This window comes from Crocuta crocuta, unplaced genomic scaffold (assembly GCF_008692635.1).
Source record: "Crocuta crocuta isolate KB4526 unplaced genomic scaffold, BGI_CrCroc_1.0 scaffold130, whole genome shotgun sequence".
NCBI lineage: Eukaryota > Metazoa > Chordata > Mammalia > Carnivora > Hyaenidae > Crocuta > Crocuta crocuta.
This window is the reverse complement of record NW_027527920.1, coordinates 14644277-14664045: the sequence shown is the minus strand read 5'-3', so window position 1 is coordinate 14664045 and position 19769 is coordinate 14644277. Positions and strand designations below refer to the sequence as shown.

The 19769-nt window shown below is 36.4% G+C and overlaps 1 protein-coding gene across 1 annotated transcript in view; it reads left to right on the top strand.

The window, feature by feature from the left end:
• MINDY2 (MINDY lysine 48 deubiquitinase 2) overlaps positions 1-19769 on the top strand; it is an 83984-nt gene that overhangs the window by 49660 nt on the left and 14555 nt on the right. The window contains exon 8 of the mRNA XM_077745367.1: positions 8128-8270. Within this exon, the coding sequence (XP_077601493.1) occupies positions 8128-8270 (143 nt within the window). The remainder of the gene's footprint in view (positions 1-8127; positions 8271-19769) is intronic.

Here is a 19769-nt window from a genome sequence, read left to right as displayed (position 1 = left end):
ATCTGAAACAGGCTCCAGGCTCTGAGCTAACTGTCAGCACAGAGCCCAACATGGGGCTCAAACCCAAGAACCGTGAGATCATGACCTGAGCCGAAGTCGGACGCTTAACCGACTGAGCCACCCAAGCGCCCCTAAAGCACAATTTTAAATCAAAGTGTACTTTGATCATCAGTTTTCCTAATCCCTAACTAATTAAAATGGCTAAATTTATCATAATAGAAGCAGTTTCATGTTTTTTCAGCTGTGTTCTAGTCAATGAAGGGAAGAGCATATTTGAAACCAGAATGGTGTAAGGAGCCATAATATTTGGATAGACCTTTCCTACCACCTACTTCACTTCCTCATAAATATGCACAAATACTCAGGCTGCTGTTCTCTTCTGTTTGAAGGGTAAGCAAAAGTAAGAGAAATCATGAGAATTAGGAGAAACTTTGCTTCTCAGACACAGTTCTTTTACATGAGGTATACTGAAAGTTGATTATAATCACCACATTAAAAAAAATTAAGTGACTACAAGATATAGAGCATATAAAAGAAAATAGGTACATGAATCACATACTATATAAATCAGAACCCAACTAATTATATTACTCAGTAGATCCATAAGTTTAACACATTTATTCAAGAAGCAAGTAGCCAGAAAATACAGAGTATTTTAGTGGAGACTTATCCTGTGTTTTTACTTGGAATAAACACATAAGTATACAGAGATATCAGTCACTGATTTGTATGACAACCCTTTCCCTGCAACACAAGGCAACAAATTTTAATTACAGGGGTGAGGGAGCAACAAAAGCTGTATAAAGAAATAAAAACAAAAAACTTCCAATTAATAAAATTCCTCTCACTAGAACTTTCCATCCTTTTTTTTTTTTAATGTTTTTATTTATTTCTGAGAGAGAGAGAGAGAGAGCGTGAACGGGGGAGGGTCAGAGAGAAAGGGAGATACAGAATCCAAAGCTGGCTTCAGGCTCTGAGCTGTCAGCACAGCCCGACGTGGGGCTGGAACTCACAAGACGTGAAATCATGACCTGAGCCGAAGTCGGACGCCCAACCGACTGAGCCACCCAGGCGTCCCCATTCTTTAAAAAAACAAAAAAATTTTTTAACGTTTATTTTTGAGAGTGGGAGAATGAGTAGGGGAAGGGCAGAGGGAGAGGGAGAGGGAGACACAGAATCCGAAGCAGGCTCCAGACTCTGAAAGTCAGCACAGAGCCTGACATGGGGCTCAAACCCACAAACAGTGAGATCATGACCTGAGCCGAAGTTGGACGCCTAACTGACTGAGCCACTCAGGCGTTCCTAGAGCTTTCCATTCTTTATCGAAACTCTCATTACCGTGTATTCCTAAAAAAAAAAAAAAAAGCCTATAAAGAAAGTTGCCATGTGTAAATTCCAGCTATCTCAGTAACTTCCAATATGCTATTCTGTAGTAACTTAGGGAACAGTAGGATCCAGAAAGTGTTAACAGATGGATTGATAGCTAGAGAAGTGATATTTGGGTGAGTAGGCTTATAGAGTATGAAGCTGTAGGGAACGCTCGTTAACAACAGTTTTCCCAAGGCAGCCTATAATGTCACTAGGGTAGGACTTAGGCAGTACACTAACCAAGTGAACAACAGCAAACAACAGCAACACAAATCCAGTCCCTTTATCACTTCTCCTTTTTCTCGACCTGATATTACAACAAATGTTACTATTTCTTTAACATTGAGTCCCCAGGATTACAAAAAACTTAACTAATTAAAATAATTTTTTTTAATGTGTATTCATTTCCTGAGAGAGAGACAGAATGCGAGCAGGGGAGGGGCAAAGAGAGAGGGAGACACAGAATCTAAAACCAGCTTCAGACTCTGCGTTGTCAGCACAGAGCCCAATGTGGGGCTGGAACTCATGAACTACGAGATCATGACCTGAATCGAAGTTGGATGCTTAACCAACTGAGCCACCCAGGTGCCCCACTATAACTCCTTTATATAGTTACAACTTGAGAAGAACTCCTTGATAAAATCAAGGAAGGAATCCTCTTTAGTGTTACAGAATTTTGAGGTAATATGTACCAGAGTTGATTAATACCTTCATATGTAAATTTTGCAATGGTAGAGGTCTGCATATCAGATTTTTTAATCAAGGAATAATTATACACGGAATTCAGTACAGTGAAAAAGCTAGGGGAACCTGGATGGCTCAGTCAGTTAGGCGACCGACTTTGGCTCAGGTCATGATCTCACAGTTTGTTAGTTTGAGCCCCACATCGGGCTCTGCAATGACAGTTTGGAGCCTGGAGCCCGTTTTGGATTCTGTGTCTCCCTCTCTCTCTGCCCCTCCCCTTCTCATGTTCTGTCTCTCCTTCAAAAAATAAATAAACATTAAAAAATTAAAAAAATAAATAAAAAGCTAACCTAGTTTTTTGTTTATAGGAAACTATAAATGTGTAGTCTGAAGTAATTACTCAGTTCCGATGGTTACTTGTATAGGCACTAAGATATAGTATAGGAAAGAAAAGGCGACGATGGATATTTTTACTTTTAATGTAGTAATTAGCTTTCCTCCAGTGTTTTCTTCTTCATATTTTCTTAGGCATAGTGTTCAGCTGAAGGAGTCTGCTTTTTCTGTTTGTCCGACAACTGTAACTTTCCCTCTGAATCAATAAAATATCCAAAAGATGATTTATATCTAATCCTTTTTTATTAAAAGGTATTAAGCTTTAATCTTAGGTGATAACTACTTATTTTTTTAATTCAAATATTTCATCACCATGAGTACAGAATACAAGAAATATTATTACTACCATTCTTTTTTGATGAAAAAGCAGTGTAACTAAATAGAATTAGATATTCTTTCACCTTCTTTCAGATAACATTTTTTTCTTTTGATGACAGTACCTTGTAAGTAAAAATATAGGACTTTCACATATACATAGCATATATATAATTTGTTTCCTCTTTTGGATGGCAGTACTTTTTTGAATATAGGTATAATGATAGATGTGGCATGGCAGCAAAAATCAATAAGGAAAAAAGAAAAATAGCACAGTAGCGGCTGCCAGACTTCACCAGAGCTGGTCACATAATTCCAGATGCTTTCTCAGGAATAATTTTTCCCTTAACAATTATTCCTAACTTTAAAAAAATGCTCAAATCCATGATATTCATTTATTCAAATACTTATCAAGCCTTTATCATGTGCCATAAACACTAAAGATTATAGTTTGGATTTAAGTTATTTCTGATTAAATGATACTCATTTTCTCTTCTTTTATTTTGAAAAACTCTGAAACCCATAAAAAAGTTGGAATAGTACAATTGATTACATGTATGCAGTTTGCCTGAATTCACCAATTATTAACATATCAAAGTTTTGCTTTCTTTCTCTGTTTGCACACATAAACAGACTTTTTTCTAAACCATGTGAGAATTAGTTGCAAATATCACAGCACTTTGCCCATTAATGCTTCAACATTTGTCTCCTAAAAATAAAGAATTCTCTTATATAGTCACAATAAATTATCGCAGGAAATTTAGCATCGATACAGTACTTTTTTTCTGATTGATACAATACCTTTATCTAATATACTGTTTATATTCTTAATTTTCCAGTTGTCCCAATAATGCCCTGTATAGCTCTTAAGGTTTTTCATTGTAGGCTCCAATCAGGAATCATTTGTCCTATCAGCTTAGTTTCCTGTAATCTAGAATGGATCCCTAGTCTTTTTTTCCTTTTTGGTCTTTTCTTAATAGTCCAGGCCAGTTTTTGTAGAATAGTCCTCAATTTGGATTCATTTGATTGTCTCTTTATGAGTAGAATCATTATATATTTTTGGTGGGAATACTACATACGTGATACTATGTCTTTCCTAAAGCATCAAATCAGGTGGCACAAGATGCTTGCTTATTCCGTTATTGGTGATGTTGAAATATGGTTAATGTGGTATCTGCTAGATCTTTTTGTTGTAAAGATGTCATTTGCCTTTTGTAATTAATAAGTAATCTCTGATGTGCTTTGAACTGTGTGAATCCCCTGTTCCCTGATAATCTTTCACCCAGTACAGTAGGCATTGATTGATAAAAGTCTGAATAAACTATTACTTTAGTGGTTATGCTATTTCTATTATTCCTTCTACATTTATTAGTTGGGATTCTTTTTTTTTTATATAAAGTGTATTTAAAAAAAATTTTTTAATGTGTTATTTGTTTCTGGGAGAGAGAGAGAGAAAGACAGTGTGAGCAGGGGAGGGTCAGAGAGAGAGGGAGATACAGAATCTGAAACAGGCTCCAGGCTCTGAACTAGCTGTCAGCACACAGCCCAATGTGGGGTTCGAACCCATGAACCATGAGATCATGACCTGAGCCGAAGTCAGACACTCAACCGACTGAGCCACCCAGGTGCCCCAATTGGGTTTCTTCTGTAAAAATAAATGTTTTCTCTTTCCCCATTAAAATTTTTTTTATCGATGTAGACTCATGGATTCTTTTTTATTCAGTGTGTTATCATCCATTTTTATATTTACTCTTTTTGATGCTTAAAATTATCTCAAATATATCCATTGAAGTCCTCTCAACCTGGATCCCATGTTCTGATTTTTTTTTTAATTTTTTTTTTATGTCTTTATTTTGAGAAGACAGAGACAGAGAGCGAGCAGAGGAGGGGCAGAGAGGGAGGGAGACGCAGAATCTGAACCAGGCTCCAGGCTTTGAGCTGTCAGCACAGAGCCCGACGCGGGGCTCGAACTTATGGACTGTGAGATCATGACGTGAGCTGAAGTCAGATGCTTAACCGACTGAGCCACCCAGGTGGCCCTTTTTTAATTTTTTTTAATGTTTATTTTTGAGAGAGACAGAGTGCAAGTGGGGGAGGGGCAGAGAGGTAGATACAATTGAAGCAGGTTCTGGGCGCTGTCAGCACAGACCCCAACGTGGGTTCGAACTCACGAATGGGGACATCATGACCTGAGCCAAAGTCAGACATTTAACCACTGAGCCACCCAGGTGCCCGCCGTGTTCTTTTATAATGTCTTCATTACTTCAGTACTTCCTTATTTTCTGGCACGGTAGGATGTTCTGTGCTCCCTACTGTATTCCTGGCATCAAATTATATGAGCCCTGTATTTTCAAAGGAAATCTGGGCATTTGTCATAGTAAAAGGGATTGTTTTGCCCCAATCTCTTGAGAAAAAATATTGATATAATGTATTTGATTTTTGAAAATTGACAGTAGATGAAACTAAAAAAGCAGTCATTGCTTAAAGCTATCACTGTGACAAAGTTCTGATTGAGTTTAAATTTGAATGCAGATCTTAGGCAGTGCCAAATCTAGCCAATATTTAAAAATAAGCCAAGTTTCCTTTTCTCCTATATCCTTTTTGTTCTTTCTTTGCCTAATTTTAGTGCCTCTCCTTCTAGTTTCAGTTCCTTTAAGGTATTTAGTACTTTTATTTTCTCTAATAACTCTTCAGTAATAGAGGAAAATAATTTGATAAATTTAGTACCGAATTTCTGAAACTAAGAAATATTTTCAAATACATTTGTGTCAAGAAAACAATTTTTAAGTTAAATTTACTTTTAGTAGTATAACTTTATTATTACTATTATATTAGCTTTTACCTTTGGTATCATTAATAACAGTATGTAGAACATTAAAATGGAAATTTAAGCTAAATGTTGCATATAAACTTTGATTTGAAAAGCAATGCAGATAAGTAAATTGCTATGTAACACTTAGAATTGTTTACCAAACTTTGTTTATTAGTTACAAAAAGTTGTAACCCCCATGAAAATCACAGGGGTCATTTTAAGAGTTGGTAAAAGAATTAGAAAACATTATTTTTTGTAGGTTTAAATCAGGATATGCTTTATGGCTTGGAAAGAAGATAATTCAGTTTGCATTTATGATAATCAGCACTAAGTTTTTAAACTTAATACCAAATAACTCTCCTGGGTTCCAGTGTATAACTATTGACTCTTTCTATAGCTAGCTTTATGTCCTTGAGCAAGTCATGTATTCTCTCTGAGCTGATGTCCTTTCTCTTGAATGAAGTAGCTGAGAAAGACCTTTCTAGTGTTGGATTTTTTAATTTCACACACATGAAATAATGTGAGTTAATCTCCATTGAATTTTTGTATCTTTTTGAAAGGGACTTGTAGAGAGGATGTTGTGTAAGGTGTGGGAGAAGCATTCATAAACATTTTTCTGAAGGAATCATTTGGTAATGTGGATATTATATAAAACAGTGGTACTTCTCAGCATAGGTATAGTGCTTAAAGCTAAAACTATTATATAGCAAGTGCTTTAGTATATAACTAATACATTCTACCCAATAACTTAGTACTTGCTGAAGTAATGATAATAATTGAAGAGGGGAGCTCTTCTAAATGTATAAACCCAAGAAGTTACAAATGGGCTATTAAATTTCCTTTGGCCAGGGCCTTCTGTATAACTTTTTGCACTTCCCCTGACCTTAACCAATTCCTTGAAATAGGATACAGTAGCTACCAGTGATACACTGGTAGCTTTTTACAATCACTTTGCAGTTTACAGCTTAGAGTGCTTGGCCCTAAGGGTGAGGGATGAAGAGGAAGTGGAATAAACCTGTTACCCAGCTGCCTCTGGCCCTACCCAAGTTTATTTTCAATTTTTTGTTGGGTTTCAGTTTCTTAACATAAGTTCATCTTTTATTCCTATATCTGTACCTCTGCTCACTTATAAAACTTTTTAGGGCATTCGCTTCCACCCCCTACCCCCACCGTAACTGGTTCTGAGACATTACTTATTAAAAGAAGGGAGCAAAAGGATGAAGGAAGAGAAAGGAGGAAAGAAGCCTTTTAAAATATTTTTAGATTCTCCTTAGTCTTGGTAGTTACGTTCTATAATGTTGCTATGAACATTGAATTTGTGAATACTAAACCACTGCTTCTAGGGGAAACAAGAGTAGGTTCCTGTGAGCCTCTGGTCACCAGATTTTCATTAACTAATCAATAAATACATATCGTGTTTTCTTTGCGTTTCTATTTAGAGACACCTTATTTAATACATATTGTTGATTCATTAGCATTACATTCATGGCCAACAGCACTATAACTCTTGTCTGAATGAATCTGCAAAAATATGTGTTTTCTCTGTAAGGCATGTCACAGCCTTTGTGCACTTAGGAACATTACCCAGCACCTTCAGCAGTATGCTTGGGGGTCATTTCACACAGTAAAAATCACCCCAAAAAGCACACCTACTAGACTCTGAAGAGTCTGTTTTGGTAAGAAAGCTAAAACAAGAAAGCAGAATGCTGACTTCAGTGGAGAAAGTCTGCAATGAGTGACTCAAATTTTTTGCCACTTTGCACATATCCAGGATTGATCCTGAAAGCATAGCAAGTATTGATTTTGTATTTATAAATAAATTTTAGTTAGTAGGTGAGTTTGCAAATATGCAAGTGCACAAATGATGAGGATCAGCTAAACTCCAGAAAGCATCTTTATATTTCACTGTTTTGAAAACAAAAGAGATCATTTCTCTCTTTGAACTTGATATAGCTACATAATGAGTAGTATATGTTGGAAGACATTAGGATAAAATTGGCATAAGTTATCTCACTGTTTTCTGTTTGGTCTCACACCAGCTTTTAGTTTTTTAAGGCAAAAAGTTTGTGGATTGAGAATTATCTGAATTCTTTGTTAACATCTTAAAACCAATGCAATTTGTTAAGGCTACTTTTAATTTCTGAACACCTTTCCATTGGAAGAGGAGCTGTTGATATACATCTTTCATTCCTACCTACTTTTTAAATTGCTGATTCTTGCCTTCTTACTTGTTTGAATGGGTTTTAGTTTTATTGTGTCTCTATCTTTTATTAATAGTGCCTGAAATCCTTTTTGGAAGTAGGTGAAGTATTAGTAAATACATTTATTGTTAAAAAGAATTTCACATAACTGTTTCTTTAGGATGGATAATGTCTGTAGACATACCTTTCATACCAAAATTAGAAGACTCTTCAGGTTGGAGTCAATCATGTTATAGTAGAGAAAAACCTTACTTTGATTGGCCTTTCTTCATACGTGGAACACAATGTAAATAGAAAAAAACTTTTTAATTTTGAAATTATTCTTCTATCTAATACTATGCATTGGTTCCATAGGCTTTGTAGCTGAGCAGTTTCTAAATAACACAGCCACTCAACTGACATACCATGGATTATGTGAACTAACTTCAACGGTTCAGGAAGGAGAACTTTGTGTGTTCTTTCGGAATAATCATTTTAGCACCATGACCAAATACAAGGTATGATATAGAAATAGCTATTTAACTGTTATTCTAAATTAAAGGAGCTGGATTTAGAGATGTTTTATGATCTTCAAATTTTAAAAAATCAGCATAATATTCTTTATTCATCAGATTATGAAGGTGATTATTAAATACTCCTTTAGGATGCAGTGGATTCACAATTTAAGTGTTACTTCATATCAGCTTTTTGTTTTAAGTCTCAACCTGTTTTTCACAGATTACTGCATTAAAAAGTATTAGTTCCTTTCTAAGAAAAAAAAGATAATCTTAGAAATAGAACTAGGATCCCTGCTAATGATGAATGTGTATATCTGAGGGTTAAAGGAGGTTAGAGGAATCAGGATCTGTCTTTTTGATGGTGTTTACTGTTATTAAAGTTATCAGTGTGACTTTAAATTCTTCTTATGCCATTTATGGTTCTGCCAAAAATCTTACTGGTTTATCCTTTTTTGTTATCTCTTCATCGTCTCTTCCATTATTACAGCTGCTACCTATGAGGAGTTTATCAACTTATAGGGAGGCTTCTGTGGTAGGATACACTGCCCTGATCATGTCAGTAATATAGCAAGTGTTCAGTAGTATTCAGTGCCTAGAGAATAAAAATGCAAGGTGTTTTCTTCTATCCTCCTGTGCCAACACTTTGCTTCAGCCATATAATCTGTCTATTCATTAATAATCCTCTATCCTCGGGGCATGTGGCTCATTCAGTTAAACCCCTGACTTCAGCTCAGGTCATGATCTCGAAGTCTGTGAGTTCCAGCCCCGCATCGGGCTCTGTGCTGAGAGCTCAGAGCCTGGAGTCTGCTTCAGACTCTTTGTTTCCCTCTCTCTCTGACCCTCTTCTACTCACACTCTGTCTCTCTCTGTCTTTCAAAAATGAATAAACATTAAAAAATTTAAAAAAATAAACCTCTGTCTTTGTATATACTTTACACTTTCCCATTTCTGCACTTTTACTATCATTTCTTCTTAATTCTTATTTGAAGAGATCTCACTCATTTTAGCCTATCCACAGTTTCACCTATCTTTTTTTTTTTTATGTTTATTTTTAATTTATTTTGAGAGAGAGAGATCAGGGGAGGGGCAGAGAGAGAGGGAGAGAGAAAATCTCAAGCACTTTCTGTGTGGAGCCCTATATGGGCTTGATCTCACAAACCATGAGATCATGACCTGATCCTAAATCAAAAGTGGGACACTTAACTGACTGAACCACCCAGGCTCCCTTCACCTATCTTTTAAGAAGCATTTCAGGGGTGGGGCGCCTGGGTGGCTCAGTCGATTAAGCAACAGACTTCAGCTCAGGTCATGATCTCATGGTTCTTGGGTTTGAGCCCCTGTCAGGCTGTGAGCTGATAGCTTAGAGCATGGAGGCTGCTTAAGATCCTATGTCTCCCTCTGTGTGCCCCAACTCCACTTGTGTTCTGTCTCTCTTTCTCTCTTAAAAATAAACATTAAAAAAAAGTTTTAAATAAAATAATGTTTTTTAAAAAGGCATTTCAAATTCTAACTCTCCAGTACAGGTACTCTTTTTCTCCTTAAACCAGTGGTTCTCAACCAGATTGTATGCTGGAATTACCTGGAAGCTTTTTAAAAAATAACCGACGCCCAGAGTCCACCATCAATTCAATTAAATCAGACTGTCGGGAGGTAGGACCTAAGCATATGTATTTTTTAAATACTCCCCAGGTGATTTAAATGTGCAGTCAGTTTTCTTTTCCTGTAAATATGCCTTCTTTCTCTAAATGAAAGTAAGCTGATTTGAAGTCAGGAATCAGGTCTTCATATTTCCTTCAACACTTTAATCAATGAATTGCACAAAGCAGTGTAAAATAATGCTTTATTTGGTTATATAAGAATACTTTAAGCACTGGGTAATATATTAGAACTGTTGAGTCACTATGTTGTACACCTGAAACTAATGTAACACTGTGTGTTAACTACACTGGAATTAAAAATTTTAATTAAAAAAAATACTCTAAAGCCCTAGCTTCCTGTTATTAGTTATAGCAGGCATTCAGTTGTATTGCTCCCACATTTGAAGTGTATGTGTGCTAGGAACAAACCCAGAGTCATCCATGCTTTTCAAAAATTTAAGGCCCCAAAACCTCTGAATCAGAATTATTGCTGCATAGTATATACTGCTTAGTTGTCTTGCTTTATCTGATCTCTTCAAGTCCACACTTCATTCATTTAACAAATATCTGTTAAGCATGATTATGTCAAATATTTATTAAGCATGATTATGTCCGGGTGTTCAGCCAAGTACTAAGACTGCAGCCTGAGCAAGGCTGCTTTGGATCCTACCATTTAAGGACCTTCTAGTTTGGCAAGAAACATAGGTTAAATAATTGCACAAATAGTTATTGTTTCTATTGAGATATACTCTGTAAAGGGTACAAATACATGCTGTGAGTGCTTTTATCAGGACTTAGAACCGAATTGGGGATGTCAAGAAAAACTTCCTTGAGAAGATAACATTTAAACTGAGCCTTGAAAAATGAATCTTTTAGGAGTTTACTCAGTTAGCAGATTTGTGTTTTGATTTTTTTGTTTGGTTGGTTTTGGTTTTTTGGTTGTTTGGTTGGTTTTTTTGTGTTTTTTGTTTTTTTGGCTCAGCAGGAGCCAAAAAATAAAATAAGATCTCTGGCTGTTATTGGTAGTTGCTATGCAACTTGCCCAGACTGAACTGTAGATGTTTTTGTCTTTTCTATCAAGGCCATGTCCCTGACCAGAAGTCCTTTACTAGTCAGCTAGGTGTTCCCAGTGTTCCTATGTGGTTGGAGGGGTGCCTCCCCTTAAGCACTTTCTACCATGTGTCTGTTTCTGGACTAAGTATACATTTCTGTGAGATAATAACTCAGAGAATGTGTGCATTCTGCTGTTTCTCTGCTTCCACGTTTTTCTAAGTAAGCCTTATCCTGTGGTTAAACAGCGTATCAAAGGTGATATGTTATCTCCCTGCCCCCCTTTGTACAACATTAAGATGCTTTGAACTTTGAGGCAAGTGTGGATGTGGATTCAGTTAGGAGACTAATGTGCAGGGCTAAGTAAGACGTTATACTGACTTGGACTAGGATGGTAAAGAAATGGAGAGTAGAAAGATTCCATAGACATTTAAGAGATACAATCAACCAGATTTGGTGATTAGGTTGTAAAAATTAAGAAAGAATGGTTTCTGGGTTCTGAACATGAAAAACTGGATAAATGGTGATGTTCCAGAGAGGAGCTGTTAGAGCTGCTTCCAAGGCATTCCTCCAAGTGAAAATGTTGGGTAAATGGTTCAAGACTGGAATAATTTTTGTGTATGAATGGTAATTTGGGAAAGGGTGAGATTTACAAAGAAAATATAGAATGAGAAGAAAAGAGATGGCTTAGGACAGAGATTTAAGGAGTGCCAACATTTAAGGGCCAACTAAGGGATATGAACTAGCAAAGGAGACTGAGAAAGAAAAAAAGAAAAGGAAAATCTGAAGAGCATGGTACCGTGTAAGCCAACAGGGAGAGAGTATTTCAAGAACAGAGATCTCAGTTATTAAATGCTATTGAGAGGATGAGAAACATGAGAACACTGTAGAAAAACCTGTCCATTGTTGATATGGATTTCGTTGGTATCTTTTAGAGAATGTTGGCAGCAGAAAAAACTCAGTTTGAATTGGTTAAGTGATTGAGGGGGCACCTGGGCAGCTCAGTTGGTTGAGTGTCCCGACTTCAGTTCAGGTCATGATCTCACGGTTCATGGGTTTGAGCCCCACATCAGGCTCTGTGCTAAATGCTTGCTCAGAGCCTGGAGCCTGATAAAGATTCTGTGTCTCCTTCTCTCTCTGCCTCTCCCTGCTTGTATTCTGTGTCTCAAAAATAAATAAATGTAAAAGAAAAATTTTTTAAAGTGATTGGGATGTCAGGAACTCGAAACATTATAAGAAACTGTTTGAAACAATCTGTGTGGGAACATAGACATAATGGCTCATAGCTGTAGTGGTATATGGAATCCAGAGGGTTTTTTATTTTTGGTTTTTTTTTTTATGTTTTTGGGATTTTGTGTGTGTGTGTGTGTATGTGTGTGTGTGTTGTAAATATATTTTTAATGTTTCTTTTTGAGAAAGAGCACAAGCAGGGGAGAAGCAGAGAGAAAGAAGGAGACAGAATTTGAAGCAGCCTCTAGTCTCTGAACTGTCAGCACAGAGCCCAGCTCGGGGCTCAAACTCAAAAACCTGAGATCACGCCATGAGCCGAAGTTGGACACTTAACCAACTTAACCCCCCAGGTGTCCCTGTTTTTGTTTTTTAATATGAGACATTTGGTTATGTTTAAATATTGAAGGATTCAATAGAGAAAGAGAGGTTGAAGATTCAAGACAGGAGATAATTGATGTTAGAAGGCCCCTAAGAAGGTGAAAAGGATAGAAGTTTTCACAGGTTAAGGGGATTAACCTTGACTGAAAAAGAGACCTGCTCATTGTAAAGGAGGAAGGAATAGACTATGAGTACAGCTACGGGTAAATTTATAGATTTGATGGCAAGAACTAGAGAAAGCTACTGTTTGAATGAGTCTAGTTTCTGTGTTGTTTGGAAGGCAAGATCATTTACTAAGACTGAGTAGGTAAGTTTGGTTCCAGATTTGAAGGAGGTGATTTGAATAGTCTTTACAGCACCTGGGAGAAAGTTCTAACCAGAGAAATTGAGGGTGGTAATTATTGGGTGATTTTTCTGCAGAAGTATTCATCATAGTATATGCATTGCAAAGATAGCTAGTTTATTATTCTACATTGGGGACGTTAAGTGGGTACAAGAAAGAATAGAAAAGCAAAGGAATTGAGGAACATCATTCTCTACTAAGATAACCCTGTTTATAAAGAAGGAATAAATTAGAACAACCATCTTGGTGGCCAGTCACTAAGGGAAATGCTTACTTTCCCTTGTTTACTATAGTGACCACCAAACTGAAACAGTAACACTGGTCTTTTTTGCTTCTTATTATGAAAAACTGCAAAACTTAGAGAAAATGAGACTAATTTAATGTGTGCCTATTATACTCATCACTTTAAACAGTTTTGACATTTACTGTTTTCACTTATTTTTGTATTTTATTTTTGTATTCAAGTTTCCCATTTATCCTTCAAATGGCTTTATAGATGGTTTGTTCAAACCAGGGTCTAATCAAGGAACATACATTTGATGAAGTAACTCTATTTTAATATGATGCAAATCTTTGTTTTCCAGGAATCTCATGAGTTTGTGAACATATTTGTTTATGTCCCCTTATAATCCTCTCAGTCCTATTTCCTGTATTCCCATTAAACTATCTTTCTAATCCTGAGTGTCTGCAAATAAGATACTGCTTTACGTCTGGGAGAGTACCTAATGAGTACATTCTTTATAAGAATCTGAGACATTTTCCCCTCATTGACCCAATGGCTGATTAACTGATTTACAACAAAATCTATAATATTCTTTGGCTGTTGGTGTAGAGCTAGAAGCCCTAAAATAGAGTACTTAATATAAAGTTTAGGAAGGGTATTCTTCCCACATGGTATCCATTAGCTTGAGAAAGAAATAAGATATAAGATTGTGACCTTGTTCTATTAAACCTGTTCAGCATTAAAACTTTTATTCTCTACCACCAATTCCTGGGTTGTTAAGAGTTTCTGTAGTTCTTAATAAATTCAAGCCCCAGGGAGTCTGATCTAATAAGGATATAAGTAAGGAAAAATTATAAAGCTGCTTTTTCAAACAAGATATGGCTACTTCTAATACTACATTAGGTCTTCATGACATTTCACTTTTGAAGACCCCTAGCTTTTAGGGTCATTTTATGCATTCATATTTAATGATCATTTCTCATCTTCCTACCCCTATGAACTCTTTGGAATATCTATAATATAAATATAGTTCATCCCACAGAATTCTAGATATACTTTCAACAAAAAATAAATTTAACATAGGGATAGAATCCTTTCTACTACAGACAAATGGTGTCTATAAATAGGAGTCTAATAAATTATGGAATATTAAATTATTTAAATAAATGCCAATAATTAATTGGTAATGTCATACATGTCTGTCACTCTGTTATTTGTGGGGCTTATTTTTATTGTGATTTGCAGAAAGGATCTTTATGCTTTCTGATACCCATGTCACATCCTATGCCATTATCATCCCTGGACCAAGCCCTAAAAGGAGGAAGTCCATGTTGGCAGGGCAAAGGATTACCTAGGAAAGGTCATCTCCAGTTGTTTTATTGGTTGTACTATTTCTTTAGGAATTTACTAAACTCTAATTGATCTGTAAAAATCTTTTTTCATTTAAAGTCTTTGAAACTCTAGAGATATATGAGCTATGAACTTTTATTTGACCACAGAGGAGGTATATGTCTGTTTTAATGTCTCTAGTATTCATCCTTGTTCTGACTCCTCTTTAGGCACTGAATAGAGGCAGGGGCAAATTCTCTGTAAGGTTGGACTTTTTTGATGACTCTCTATAAAGCATTGAAGATTATAGTTATTTCTAAAACCTGTACCTTGACAAAGTATTCTCTCATTAGTAACTTTATGATTCCATCTTCATGACTATTAGGCCTTCTGCCATAGCAGAGTTACAATGGATGTGTTAGTCAAATAGATTTTTTTTTTCCCTGAATACTATCAACCAATCAACTTTACACTTCCCAACTATCTAACAGAGTATGATCTATGGTATTTATTGCATAACCTCTCATGACATTTTCCCTAACCATAGATATTAATTGACTTCCTGTTACTGGGAAGTCCTCTCTTATCATTCCTAGTTTTGTGATTTACCATACTAAACCCTTGTGATTTGCCATTATTAAACCATTATTAAACCTCTGTTGTTTCTTCCTATTGCTAGCTAGCAAAGTAATCAAGTGCAGCTCTTGTTAGTGATTTGTTGTAATAGCACTCTCCGTGAATCCTTCATTAAACTCTTCATCCCTCATCTGTCCATCAGGAACAAATAACATACACCCCCCAATTTCTGCTGTCACTTATGTTACCTTATTCTGTGTACTTCTAAAACTGGGCACATCGTCTTGGCAAATACATATTTTGAATACATGATCCTATGAAGATCTTTGCTTTTCATAGGCATAACTAGATTGGGATATGAAAGCAGCAGGAGGAGACCCACCCTAGTGAGAGAGCAGATGCTTTCAGTGCCATTCCTGTGGTTCCATGTAGTAAGGTGACTTTTTTTTATCCAGGCAAGAAATTTGAAAGTATAGGGGCACCTGGGTGGGTCAGTCGATTAAGCATCTGACTTCAGCTCAGGTCATGATCTCGCAGTTCGTGGGTTCAAGCCCCGCATCGGGCTCTGTGCTGACTGCCAGCTCAGAGCCTGGAGCCTATTTCAGAGTCTGTGTCTTCCTCTCTCTCTGACCCTCCCCTGCTCACGCTCTCTCTCTCTCTCTCTCTCCTAGAAATAAATAAAAATATTTTTTAAAAAATTAAAAAAAAAATTTGAAAGTATAAAAACCTCTTTCCTATAAACAAACCTTTGAGGGTCTGTTTTGCTTCTCATATTATCTATATGATCATAACTTGGATTCTTAAATACATATAATTAATTCTGTATCTAAGTTCTAGTTATTGCATTTTATTCTTAAGATCCTTCTCCATTCTGCTTGCTCTTGAGTGAGGTAAACTATTAATTCTTTGGCCCCTTTATAGATCACTTAGCTTCTAGTTCTTTGGTTTATATAATGACATCTGTGTAGCTCTTTCCCTATCATGACACCCTCTTGTATATGTGTGACTTCCTCTTAATCATCCCTTATCCCTGTCAGCCTTTATATCCATGTCTGTCATATTCATAACTGTTTCTTCTACCTCTTGGTTTTAATTACTGACATCTCTATGGAATATATTCAAAATGAGAGTTTTTGAGGTTGGCTTTTGTTTGTTTGCATTTTTACTTTACATTTAGGGATTAGAAGCAAAAAGTTTAGGAGGAGATACAGTTCTAAATAAGTGCTAAGGCCCTATTAAATAAACCTATTCTCTTTTCTCTTTGACTCAAACCATACTGGGATTTGTCTTTTTCCATAGAAGGCTACATTGAAGTAAAAATTCAATTAATTTGGTTTTCTTTTCTTTTTTTAAAAAAGTTTTAATGTTTTATTTATTTCTGAGAGAGAGAGAGAGAGGGGCAGTGTGAGCAGGGGAGGGTCAGAGAGAGAGGGAGACACAGAATCTGAAGCAGGCTCAAGGCTCTGAGATAGCTGTCAGCACAGAGCCCAACGCAGGGCTCGAACCCACGAACCATGAGATCATGACTAGAGCCGAAGTTGGACGCTCAACCAACTGAGCCACTCAGGCGCCCCTAATTTGGATTTCTTTTTAATTTAGCTGTTTAAAAAATTTGTAATGTTTATTTTTGAGAAAGAGAGACTGAGCACGAGCCAGGGAGGGACAGAGAGGGAGACACAGAATCTCAAGTAGCCTCCAACCTCTAAGCTGTCAGCACAGAGCCCGACATGGGGCTGGAACCTGTGAACTGCAAGATCATGACCTGAGCCANAAAAAAAAAAAAGGTGTTTGATACATCAAAAATTGTCACATTAAAAAAATGTTTTAAGGGGGATTGAGTTGATGAATGTAGAAACAGACTAAGACAAGTGGTAGATTCTATAGTGCAGGCAGAGAGAGTCATCTTTTTCTCCTAAATAGGAGACAGGAAAAGGTGATAGCTACAGAAATTTTTTGATAGATTTAGGTGGTATAAATGAATTTAATATCTTATATTCAACTAGCATTATGTGCCTTGCATTGTGCTAAACACTTTCCATGTATTATCTCACTTCATTTTCACAGTTTCTGAGGAGTGGATATTACTCCCACTTTACAAGTGAACGAATAAGCTTAAAGGCACTTAAGTAACTTGCCCAATGCCATTCAGTTTGTAAGCATGTCCAATCTGACTTTTCAAGCCCACACTCAACAGCTCTGCCTTTCTGGATGGATAAGAAAGCTTTTTGTAGATAAAAGAGATGCTTGTTAAGTAGAAGAAAAGTTCATCTTTCAATTTATAAAATATCTTAGAAATTTTCTCTATATCACTTCATAATAAAGAAAAGAATCGTCCAGAGACATTAAGTAATTTGAATCCAAGCTAATCAACCAAAAATATTTGGCAGTGCTTTCCTCCATATTTAAAGGCTGAAATTACATAATTTTTTAATACGTTTGACAAATTTTCTTCTATTTCATCAATTTATAAATTATGATGACATTGTCATGTATAATACAAGTAAATCATAGTCTGTATAGAACTAATTTATCAAGGTATTTTAAATGTTTGTTTATTTTTGAGAGAGAGAGGAGAGAGAATTAGAACAAGTGGGGAGGGGCCGAGAGAGAGAGGGAAACACAGAATCTGAAACAGGCTTTAGGCTCTAAACTGTCAGTGCAGAGCCCAACGCGGGGCTCGAACCCACGAACTGTGAGATCATGACCTGAGCCAAAGTTGGATGCTTAAATGACTGAGCCATCCAGGCACCTCTATCAGGGTATTTGAGGTAGAATAGTTTTTTATTCTGTCTTTGGTGATCCAATTGCTTAGTTTTGTTTGTTTGTTTATTTTTTTAAGTATACATCCAAATTAGTTAGCATAGAGTACAATAATTATTTCATGAGTAGAATCCAGTAATTCATCCCCTACATGTAACACCCAGTGTTCTCATCCCGTGTCCTCCTTAATGCCCCTTGCCCATTTAGCCCATCCCACACCCACAACCCCTCCAGCAACCCTCAGTTTGTTCTCTATATTTAAGAGTCTCTTATGTTTTGTCCCCCTCCCTGTTTTTATATTAGAAACAGCACACCTGTATCCCTTGGATAAATACCTAGTAGTACAATTGCACTATTTTTAACTTTTTGAGGAAACTCCATACTGTTCTCCAGAGTCCAATTATCTAGTTTTTAATAAAATTATAAAAAGTATCTAATGTCATTTCTTTATTGTTACCATATAATAAAGGATTTATACAATGTATACATTAATACCTAATTTAAGAATTTAATCGCTTCTCGGCCTTTTGGCTAAGATCAAGTGTGATACCTAATTAGAATTTAATATATGCATCTTGTATTCATTATTTTTTCCTTTAATAATGATATATTTATTGAGCAGTGTTCCCATGATAGACATGAGCCTTTTAAGTGTTTATTTTTTTAGAGACAGACAGAGAACGCCAGCAGGGGAAGGGCAGAAAGCGAGAGGGAGAGAGAGAATCCCAACTCTGACAGCACAGAGTTAGATGCAGGGCTCTAACTCATGAACCGTGAGATCATGACCTGAGCTGAAACGAAGAGTCAGACGCTTAATTGACTAAGCCACCCAGGTGCCCCTTTATTTGTTATTTTTTTAAAAATTAGTATTTAGAGACTGGTGAGTAAGATTGTGAAGAAGATTCAAGGTTTAGAAAAGAATGCTTTGACTAGATAATGAAGCGAAAGTGCTAGGGTATAAAAACAAGAAATATTCTTGATGGTAATTTAATTGTACACTCTCAGGAACAAATGGGCCTAAACTATTCAGTAGTATATTAATACATACTTTGCTATTCTACAATGCAGTTATATAAAGGCACTGTTGAGTAACAACCAGCATTGTTGACAGTGGACTAGTCACAGACTTTTTTGATAAATGTCAAGATCTAAGAGAGGAAGAAATTGAGGCTTTGAGGCTGATGGTCCATGAGAAGACAGGTCATCTGTTTCAAGAAACGGACACCATTTTAGTTAAGCTTACAAATATTCATATACTATGAATGGTAATGGCTTTCAACAAACCCTCCCAGAATTTACCCATTTTTTAAATGTTTATTTTTGAGAGAGACAGAGAGTGGGGGAGGGCAGAGAGAGAGGAGTACAAAGAATCTGAAGCAGACTCTGTGCTGACAGCAGAGAACCCGATGTGGAGCTCGAACTCATGAACCGTGAGACTATGACCTGGGCTAAAGTTGGACGCTTAACTGACTTTTTTTAAGTTTATTTATTTTTTTGAGAGAGAGAGAGAGAGAAAGAGCATGAGCAGGTGGCGGGGGGAGGGTAGTGGCAGAGAGAAGGTGAATGAATCTAAAGCAGGTTCCATGCTGTTAGCACAGAGCCCAGTATGGGGCTCAGTCTCATGAACCATGAGATCATGACCTGAGCAAAAATCAAGAGTTGGATGCTTAACCACCTGAGCCACCCAGGTGCCTCTAGAATTTACCCATCTTAAAGTGTCATTCGGAGAGTAAGACTGTGGTTTCTTTCCTAGTTAGTAGCCATTCTAATATATGATTTACATAAAATAAATTGTAATACCTCAATATTGTATAATATGATATGTTAAAATGCACCGTGACAAGTATAGGTATAGAAGGGTCAGATTTATTCAGTAGTGGAATATTGGCTGGAAAGAACTTTTAGGTTTTCTCCTAAATTATTTTCTCTTAAATTATTTTAGGACAAAGTAGACCCTGACTGGGCATTAAAAA